The 11,159-nt window shown below is 38.5% G+C and overlaps 1 protein-coding gene across 1 annotated transcript; it reads left to right on the forward strand.

The window, feature by feature from the left end:
* The first annotated feature begins 1,109 nt into the window (after positions 1 to 1,109).
* NDUFB3 (NADH dehydrogenase (ubiquinone) 1 beta subcomplex, 3, 12kDa) lies at positions 1,110 to 3,351 on the forward strand. The gene is made up of 2 exons (XM_010010975.1): positions 1,110 to 1,261; positions 3,178 to 3,351. The coding sequence occupies exons 1-2, from the start codon at positions 1,110 to 1,112 to the stop codon at positions 3,332 to 3,334; spliced, it is 309 nt and encodes a 102-aa protein (XP_010009277.1). The 3' UTR covers positions 3,335 to 3,351.
* Positions 3,352 to 11,159: the final 7,808 nt, after the last annotated feature.

The raw sequence follows: 11,159 nt of genomic DNA on the forward strand, positions 1-11,159 counted from the left end.
GGTGTCCGGCCCGTGCTGCAGTGCAGCCCGTGAGCGCTGGTGCGCATGCGCGCACCTAACCCCGCCGTGTAGAAAGGTGACTGCTTGTAGGAGGTGTCAGGCGTTCAGCGTGGTGGGAGCTGCTCGAGTAATGACTGCATTAGAGCTCGTCTTCAGGTTTCCTGCTGCAAGAGACTCCTCGTTGTTTGTCTCCATAGCTTGATGTCTTCAAGAGTTATAGGCTTTAAAGCTGCGTTCCCTGCACCACTGCATTCGAATCAGTTCTTGTAAAAATGAAGGATGTTAAATCTGTTCTTTGCTACCAAGTACGTGTTAAAATGGGAAAGAAACCTGACTAAAGTCTCAAGTGCTTTGTGAAAATAGAGACTTCAAAGCTGTTATTTTCTTACAGTCCTTCATGATCACAGTGAAAATGTTCTCCTTCCCATCTGCCTTGATCACGTTTTTAGTAAGAACCTTAATATTTTCATAGTTCTCTCAAAGGTATACCTAAATAAAGCATGTACTTCCCAGCCTCATGAAAAGCCTAGTAAGGTGCATCTCCTTGCCCTTTCACCTATCCTGTATCTGTTTATTGCCATGGTTGTTTTTGACTAAATTGAAGGCAACTGAACAGGAGCTGAGGAGCCAAATCTTTGTTACTCTTGTTTTTCTTCAGAGCCCAGTGATAGCTCTGCCATACCCAAACTGGAAATTTCCAAACTCTGAGCTTTTTGATGTACTCTGGAAAGCCTGCAACTTGATGGGCCCCAGTGCTGCTAAAAACTATTCACAGACATTGAAAACAATCATTTTTCTGACAAGGAAAATTTACATAGCTGCTTCATGAATGTAATGGTGGTGGTGACTTACAACACAGTAAAACTGAAGTCTGCACAGTTTGCTTTATTGTGCTTAATCATGAACTTCTGAAATGCAGCATAAAGCCTCTTAGCTCTCTGTTCTACACTGCACTGTGTGCAATGCAGAAGATGCTTCGTATGCAGTATAAGGTGCTTTGGAATATTTCCTGTAACCTCCCTGGTTTTCCTGTGCAGCGTATTGTTCTTCACAAGTGTGTGAAAGTAAGCTGATATTGTCCAAGAAATAAAAACTCTTCTCTTGCAGGTATGGGGCATGGAAATGAGCATGGCCACGGCCATGGCCATGGCCATAGCAAAATTGAACTCCCTGACTACAGGCAATGGAAGATAGAGGGTACTCCACTAGAGAAGGTCCAGGAACGGCTAGCTAAGCGGGGTCTTAGGGATCCATGGGCTCGGTAAGTGCAAGAGCCTCAGAATTTTAGCATGTCATGTTATAGTACCAAATGGACCTGGTCAGTGCAGATTATTCTTTACTAAAAATAGTGAAAATGTGTCTAGAATACATTAGTCAGCATTTCAGTTAAGTTTTTATTTACTTTGTTGCACAGAGGTCACACCTTGTATCACCTTCACCAGTCTCCACATTTTGCAAGGCACCCTTGCACTTTATGATCTTTCATGGTAATACAAGCACAATGGCCAATACCTCATCCACCAAAACATGTAAGTAGTATTAGGTCTTGCACATGAGTGAGCCTACCCCTTCTCAGCAAAGTTGTGTGCTCAGATCTTGTTGATGTAATGTATGTTGCCTCTACTTCTGTGGAGTGCAAGCAGTGTTAGCTTTTTTCATTTTTTCCTTTGCTTCAGGCAGAATTGTTCTCAGCAAGCAATAGGCTTATTCACATTTTTTAATAAATCAACACTGTTTAGTGTCATAAATCTAGTGTAAATTAATCTTTTAGTGCATAGACATCCAAGTTCAGGAAGTGCTGCAAAACAGCAAAATGGAAAAAAGCCTTTGTAATATTTGTTGCCCCTCCTAGATAAAATTAATTAATACTTCTCTGATAAAAGAAGGGAATTGAGCCAATTATATGAGGAGCTGAAATCAGGAACAAAGTCAAACTCTCAAGGCATGAGATGATTCCTCCTGAACTTTTCATATTCTATGTAAAGTAATATTCCAGTTGCATAGGACAAGTACAAGTATTGTGCCAATCTTCCTTAACAAAGGAGAAATTAAAGTATCAAGTTATTTACTTCAGTAATCTGGAAGAAGATTGCATTATTAATATCTTGCACTAGGAGTCTTGAAAATGTAACCCTCTCCAGGGCTCCCTTTTTTGGTATATTAAGTTCCTGTTAACAGGGGATCAGCTTTCTACCTTTGTAGCAAATGCACATTAATGGACATATTCAATACAGAATCAGCTGTGCAAAAGATGTTGTATTTTAAAACCTAAGCCTGTAATTAGTACCCTATATTAACACGTAGAAGATACTCTTCCATGCCAATAAGCCTACATCCCAAGTCACAGAAGCCATCTGCACAAGGGGTTATTTATGAACATTAACATTTGACCCTTGTTTTAAAAAATCTTCTCCCGAAATGCTGGTTCTGACTTTATTGCTTGTTTCTGTGCAAATGTTTTTTTCCTTAAGGACTTTGAATCCTTATGAGAGACAAAAACTGTTCATCTCTATAGATTTCACTGGTTTTGCTACACATAAATACTTACAGTCAATTATAGCAGCAACCAATGTTTTAGTAACTATAGGGTGAAAACAGGCAAAACAGTGTAAGGTTTAAATATTCGGTAGTTTTGTAGTCAAACACAATCTTTTCCGGTTTTTTTTTTTTTTTTTTAAGTAAATTTTAGTAGGCTTTTCTGATCCCAGTATAGTTAAGTGTTGTATTGTAAAACTGAAAGTGTCTCCCCATTAGGGTAAGTTTTCTATGACTGGAAAAGACATTCCCTTTTAAGATTTAACTATGGTAGATACCATCTTGTACAGCAACTAACCTTTGCAGTCATTCCATCCCATGCCTGTGCTAGCAGGTTCTGATTTTGTTTCAAACAAGACTAAAAACAGAAGACAACAATTATGGGGAGGTTACTACAATTATGTTTGCTGGCATTACTTGTGTCTCAAATTATATGCCTAAAGGGTTAGAGTTAGTATCATGAACTTTACTTGTGTGACTCCTGTTACTTAAATGTATTTAAGTAATAGAAATGTTACAGTCTCAGTGTATATCTTGTTGAAATACCTTAATTTTATTTTTTTCCTGAACAAAGATATTCCTGTTAATGTTTATCACAATGGCTCCACTGATCTTACTCTTTTGATTTCATTTTTCTTTTAGTAATGAAGCCTGGAGATACATGGGTGGCTTTGCAAAACCTGTCACCTTAACAGAAGTCTTTACTAGGGGACTTAAGTGGGGATTTGCAGCTTTCGTTATCGCTCTTGGCATTGAATATACTCTGTTTCCTCCAAAGAAGAATGGAGGCCACCACTGAAGATCAAATACAACAACTTAATTAGCTGAAACATATATAAGCATGATTCTCACTCTGTACTTATATTATGCATATTAAAGACTATCACAGCCAAAAATATGTTTCTTTGATTTTATTATATTTTTGTGGAAGGACCAAAAAACATCGCTGGAGCGATTCACCTGACTTCAGTCAGGGGAAAAAAGCCCAAGACATACATACGCTCTTGGGTTTTCTGTACCATCCTTTAAAGAACAGAGCAAACTATCAGGCCAGCTCTTCCAAGCCCTGCCAATGTTCTATTAAATGAAATTCAGAAGTGTGTTGCTATTAAGAGGAAAAACTGTATGGTGTTGATTACAGGTTTAATAAAGATTATTTGCTAGTAAGTGGTAATGAATGACTTGTCATTTCTTAAAAGTATAACTTGTTACTATTAACTCTTATGTCTCTAAATAAAAGGAACCATTACTTTTAAACTTTCAAAAGTACCTGAATCTACCTCAATATATATGAAAATACCAAAGCTTATACTTAATCCTGTTGAATTGGCAGACACTATGCACCAAAATAATCTGCTATGTAACATCCAAAAGTTACCTTGCTGCCACACTGCCACATTTACTAAGCAGACTAAAATGTTTCACTCTGCAGTAATTGTACCTTATCCTAATGACTTGCAAAATACTTGAGTGTAATGTGTGTAAAAAAAAAACCAAAAAACCCAGAAACTAACAAAAAATCCAAAACAATTGCTTTCTCCCCCTGTGTAGTAAATTTTAAATTTGTAGTAGTATTTATTTTTACACTTAGTCCCTTTTAGTAGTTTCACATTTCCTATTTTTTTCCTTAAATTATCTCCTTAATTTATTCCTTAAATTCCGTAAATAAATAAATTCCTTAAATTATCTTAAATTAATTAAAAAATTAAATTATTAAATGCCACTATTCAATTACATAGTGTACTTCCATGGTGAAGAAACTGGAAAGTTATGTCACAAACTGCAGGTTTACATACAATTTTGAAAGTCCTACCAAAACACAGCTGGGGGGTGTGGGGGGGGGTGTGTGTGTTATATATATATAATCTCACTCAGGAAGGCTGTGTGTGAATATATAACAGGGCTCTATTTTTAAAACCAATCAACATCTGTTACTGTGGGAGTGGAGCTGTACTGTTCAGTGGAATTTGTCACCTCTGACATTGCCTAAGGCACTGTCCATAGGGCAAACATTTGTTTTACTCAACTTTTCTTGCCTAATCCTTTCTCAAGCATCCCTATCCAGTTGCATCATTCAACGAAAACCAAATCAAGGACCTACTGGGTAAGGTCTGTTGCACAAAATATTTGTCCCTTAGGCAGTCCCACCCAGGGTACACATTTTCAAAGGCTGGCATTCACTGCTTGCTTTCTATCTGAGTCCAAGCCAAAACAACTTAAGATAACTGAATTTTAGATGGTTGTTCAGAAAAACGTATGTGGAAGATACGTGCTTCTCACTTCAGCTGCTCTTTATAATTTGAATTTGGCGTGCAGTACTCGCATGCTGACTGGCTGCTCCCGCATCCCAACCCTGTTTCAGCTGTTGCAGAAGCTTAAGACTTAAAAAAAAATAGAAAACCTTTAAGCTGTAATTGCTGCCCATTTAGTTTCCTGTTAGGAAAGTTTGTTTTCATGTTCTTCTTTCTGAATACTTTTCATTGGGTTTTGTTTGTTTGTTTGTTTGTTCTACATCAAATTCTCCAGAGTCTGAGGTAAAGTTGCTGCAAGTTCCTATGGAATTAGCCTTTCTAAACGGTATAAGCCTGCCACTTCACTGATGTAGCAGAGAGCTCAGACACTAGCTGAGGAGATATTCCTACATTATTGTGTTTTCAAGCACTAGCAGATGAACACAGAATTAGAAGTTACTGTAATTATATTTTCAGCTTACATAACCTGAGCATGTTGCTTAGCTTACTTGGACCAGTTTGGCTGCTGTGTAAACCTAATGCATTCCTCAATGATTTTTGAAAACAAGATCATTCTATCAAGACTATTGTATATGAAGAAAGTTAAGACAATTGAAATCTTAAGTCTTCTAATTTCAGCTAGTTTCCAGAAAATTTAGATGCGAGCAAGTAAACTCAATTTAATTTCCACAGATGCTCTGAAGATTTTCCTTCTGTAACAAAGACCGTAAGAATAAGCCTTACCAACATTCTATATAAATATATTGAGCATATTCACAGTTAGACAGATTAGTTTAGGTAAAATTAATGATTTTATTAGTAAAGGTGGTTATCATTCACTGGTTTAATAGCCAGATGGCAACCACTGCTCTAAACAACTGCCTTAATTTATGATGAATGTATTTTGCCAATATTGTAGAATATAAAAATGCCTCATTATTACACATACCATATCCAAAAATTTCTACTTCACATGTATTTTAACATTAACCCTGCCTGGGGACAGAGTATTTCCTGTGTATTAAAATAATAGTACCAAATCTGTCTTCACTGTAACCATGGCAATAACTATCTTTACATTAAAAATCCTTCTACCAGCACAGATATTTTATAGTGCAAAGAACAGGGTCACAAACAGCAGTGGCATCTGCAGGTGAGGGAACATACATGACTGTAACACTACAATCAGGAAGTTCTGTATCTTAAGTTCTGAAAAACAGAACTGATGATGCTTCATTTTCTAAAATGCAGGTAGAAATCCCTTCTCCATGGGTAGTCAAAAGACCTGTTTCTGCTCACCTGGAAAGATACTTGTGATTTGTCTATTATTTTTGCTAATGCTACCTTTAATACTTACATCATTAGCATAATCTCTGTATATTACAGAGAAGTAGCTAAATTATTCCAATACAGTAGTGACTACACTGCAGTATAAATTGGATGTCTCTGGAATTCCTGTTTCAGGGCTTAACCATTTTCATCATGAGAAGTAGTTGCAGCTCAAATAGCAAACTATAACTGTGTACACTTGTTATTAACCTGCCTTGAAATCTCTCCTGGAAAACTTCCTATAAAAATCTTTGTTGAGCTCTCAAACTACAAACTTCTATCCCACAATTACATCTTTGTCAGATCAGCATTTTATCTAAGCCTATTTACATCAATGCAAGTGCATTTTCTACATGCAGCTAATTGAAGTTAGAGTGTACACCACAAAAGGTTTACAAGGAATGCACTTGGGACTTATGCTTGTCTTCCAATTAAGTTTATTGGTTTCATCTTGGGTATCAAAACATGTATGGGTAGGACATGTATGCCAGGGAACTGATTTTACAGATGCTCTATACGTTCTTTATTCTCAGTTGTAATCTGAAAATCTGGAAGTTAGATAATCCTTTTATCATTGTTCCAATGGAAAAGAGAAACCCTTTGAAACAGCCTCCTCCCTTAGTGACTTAGCCTTTTAATAATAATGAAAGCAACACCAACACGTAACAGGAAAAACGAGTGATGCCGTTTATACATACATATGGAATGCACTCGCCCTGACCATACCAAGTCTGATTTTGAAATATATAGCATAAAAGTTCATATTTTAAGAGGCATAAATTATTAAAATTCTTTTTGTTTTCTGTAACTAGGAGAATCTACTGAACTAAATAGACCAAACTTGTTATGAAAGCATATCAAGATTAACATGTCCAAACAAGAGATTCATATGCAACACTCTCTAAATTGAAACATATAGGACCATCTCTTCCCAATCATATCTAACTTTACTGGTATGCTTTATGTCTTACATTGTATTTTTTTACAGTTTCAGTTTACATGAGAACTTACCAATGAAGACAATGTAGTAATTAGCTTTGAAACAGGGGAAGAATGAAAACGCTTGCATACAACTCATAAACACTGTCTTATAAAAATATGGAAATTGTGTAATAATCATATAAAATTTAGATAAATTAAGGAATAAGTGGAGAAGTGAACAAGAAAGTATATTGGTCGCTCAAGTAGTGGGTGTGTTAAATTGGCACATCATTCATTCAACCATTTATTCACGTTGCCCAAAGAAGTGGTAAATGCTCCATCCCTGGCGGTGTTCAGTGTCAGTTTGGACAGAGCACTGGGTGACATGGTCTAGTGTGAGGTGTTCCTGCCCATGGCAGGGGGGTTGGAACTAGATGATCTTAAGGTCCTTTCCAATCCAAACCATTTTATATTTTTGGGGAAAAACAAAACCAAAAAAACCTAACCAACAAACCAAAAAATTAAGTTTTCCATAAGCCTAAAGCTATACCATCTGCTTAAACCTCTTCTATTAGACTTTACAAGTCTTTAATATGTTTGTATGGAACAGATCTAAAGAGAAAGTGTATATACTGATTCACAGTTGGTATCTGGTTATCTTCTGAATCATCACCTATCCAATGCTATATCTTAATAGCAGGGATAGTGCGATACACTTCAATGATTAATATCAAAGTGACAGCCTAACCACACAATTTCAGTAAGAATTCATGTATTTTTTTCAGAATGAAGAGCAGTCACTCGGCACATGATCCAATTCTAGTGTAGGTGTGATTTGTGGAACTCGTTAAGAACTCGCCAACAAAGTTTAAGTTGACAAGCAGATATTCTTTATTGCAGCGCTCGGAGACACAGGGGATATCTCCTCCTAATGTGTGTCTCGTTTAACCATCAAACAGACCGTGATTATATTGTTGCTTAACATACATATTCATTACATTTCCGATAGATGTCATACATATGCATTAGTTGTCCGAGAGCTGTTTTACATAATTCCACGCCTATTTTCGCATGCGCATAACAACGTGGTAGTGGTCTTCGGTGGTCGTTTACTTCTTCCAACGATCTTCATCACTTGCCCGTTCCTTGAACCCTTGTTCTGGAAGTCTTTGAAGCATGCGCAGTAGATAAATGCTTACACCAGCTTTATTAGTTTGGTAACACCACTGACAATAGTGAGTGATTTCTCCTCGTCCTTCTACTTATCAGTTAACTTGCTACAGCACCTCCTGAACATCTGCTAGTTTCAGATACTCCTTAGCTACAGTCCTGTTTTGGTTACAATAAATTTTGTCCAAAGGTCGTAAGGTCCTAAAACTGTCAGCTACAATGATTTATCTTATACAAGGATCCTTTTATGCTCTTTTAATTGGGCTTTTTAGGTTTGGAAAGTTTTGTTGTTATGTACAAAGCCACCAAACTTAAAGTTACTTAAAACTTAATTTTCTTATTTTACAAAGGATTATATTTCATTTTGTACTTCCTTGTCTCAGGTGATTACTTTCTGCCCGTTTTCCCTGCAGGTTCAAAGACAGGGTTAACTCTTACCACAAGTGTGCTATCCCACAGTACTGTGATTTCACTGCTGTATTTCCAGCAGCACCAAAAAAAAAAGTTTTGTAAACGCTTGAAAGCATTCCACTGAGATGGAAATTATCTATTGTGAGTCTAATTTCACCACATATGGAGGTGGCTTTTGTCTGTTTCAGCAGATAAAATAGCCTAAAATTTCAGATTTTAAGCCTTTAAGAGAGCAACTCCAGCTACAATAGTAGCTCACCAGACTAAGTCACTTCATGAAAATTGCTGGTTTATACCAAAGGGCATCAACAACACCCAGTTTACAGGAATAAGGCATTACTTAAAATTTACTGAAGATTATACAATAAATGGGAAGCACACAACTTTCCGACACCTGTACAATATTATCCTGTGAACGAACTCACAACAAGACAAGAGCCAAGGAAGGGCTTTCTTGTGTAAACTCCCGCCGAAACACATACCCACACTTACCCCAAGTCTGTAATTGCTCACTGGAAAAAGGTGTTACTGACAGCTTCTGGGGCTAATAAAAAGCTCTCGTCTTTTCTCATACTAGCAACCTAGTCCCACAGACGTCTGTACACACACTGAACTCACGACCACACTACTGCCGAGCCGACCTCCTCGGATACTCGGAAGCCATTTCCTGCGAAACCGACACCCGACGGCGCCGGCGGGTGCTGGCGCGCAGGGCGGCACGTCCCTCCTGCCAACCCTGTGCTCCGCCGCCATCTTCGGAGCCGGCAGGCTTGCGTTCCCTCGCTTCTGTATCCTGAGGCAGACTAAAAATCAAAACCGAAAGCGTAATTCCTAACGGCCGCACTCACGATGACATTCTAAGGGTTAGTGAACGTGGCTTGGTAGATGTATAATAATAGGCGGCTAAAGCCAGTTCTCTTATCCACCGGCGAGATCTCTGCCTTAAACAGCGGTGACGTCTACGCTCAGAGGCGGCTCAGGTCTGTTCAACAGCTGTAAGAGGTACGAGCGGAAAGTTTTCTACCTCTCACTGATGTGTAGATAAGCAAAACTCGGAACCACGCTTTGTGCGGGGCGAGCCTGTTGTTTGTTCGCTCGGTACCGCCCCCTGCTACTCCTCCCTGTTCTATGCCGGACCTGGCCCTGCTGCGGTAGGTGAAACTTTCCCGGCGAGTCTGGGTGCGTTATATCTTTTCCCTCTTCCTTTCCCTCACAGTAACATGACTGTCAATGTAGGTGTCCTAACACAGTGCGGGTTCGGGATCGGGTACTTCTTTCTAGTCCCCGTCCGCACCGGGGCCCGGGCTTAGCCGGGTGCGGAGGGACGGAGCCTGACCTTCCTCTTAAGGCGACGCTGCCCGTCCGCCTGAGCCATTTTTATCTTGCGGAGCGGAGTTGCTTCTCGAGTCATTTTTCCCAGTGCGATAGAAAGTTGCGTGGAAATCTTTATTTTTATCTGCAAAACATCCCTATGGCAAACCAAATTTTCTTTTGTTTGGGTTGTTGTTTTTGTGGTTTTGTTTTGTTTTTTTTTTTTTAATGAGGAAGACTGGGGTGTTAAACTCGTGGATCTCTAAATAGAAATCAGTGTGGTCAGTACTGTTTACACCGAGATCGAAATATCTAAGCCTAATACAGTAATGAGAAAGTTACGGCAGGATTTCCCTGTTTTCTCTTAAGTATCTCATAAGAAATTATTTTATAGAGAAATGTGGAAGTTCTGGATCATGCTCCAAACAATTCAACATTTTGAAAAATGCCAGATGATACAGACTCCAATGCAGTCACGTTTGTGTCATTGCAGCACCTCTACCTCTTCAAAATAAATCAGAGGGTTGGAAGCTTTCACATGAGCTCATCTTTTGAAACAAAGATAATTTTCCAGATCGGAACACACACCCTAATGTTATATCCTGTTTTTGCTGCTGCAGAAATGCATATGAAATTTTCAAGAAACAAATGCTGTCAGAAATTACAGACTAATTGCAGACCATGTTTTGAGTCTGAGATGTTTCCCTGCTTCTCTTGGAAAGACCTTCCCTCTTAATACTTCTCTGACTCGGATCATCACATTGGTACTTGTGTATTGCACAGTGTTTGTGTTGCAATCATGGAACCAAAGTTTTCACGCTTGAGCCTTGTACCTGCATACCAGTCCCCACTTGGTAATGTCAGCAGAGGGTTACTGAAGCCTTGTGAGGCTTTGTGTGTGAAGTTTTAGTGTGTTGTTACTTCCTGTTCCTTGGGTCGAGGAGGAAATTTATCCCTGACTTTGGTTGTATTCTGTAAGAACTGGGAGCAGTGTGAAATAGTAAAAAAACAGGAGTATAATTAACTTTATTAGCTTCACAGAAGCTAATGAACATACACGTTTTCCTGCTTGGTTTAGTGTGGAATAGAAATGATTTGTGATCTGAGGAGGAAGTAGGCTTGTTAATATTCTTGGGTGTTTACCTTAAAAAATTTCTTCCTGTGAACCTTGTTTGCAGTTCAAAAGTCAGTGCAGGCTTTAATGCCTGTGACAAAGGTGATTTCTTTTACAATATCCAAGAAAATAGCTTT

The sequence above is a fragment of the Nestor notabilis genome, unplaced genomic scaffold, assembly GCF_000696875.1.
Source record: "Nestor notabilis isolate BGI_N333 unplaced genomic scaffold, ASM69687v1 scaffold30153, whole genome shotgun sequence".
NCBI lineage: Eukaryota > Metazoa > Chordata > Aves > Psittaciformes > Psittacidae > Nestor > Nestor notabilis.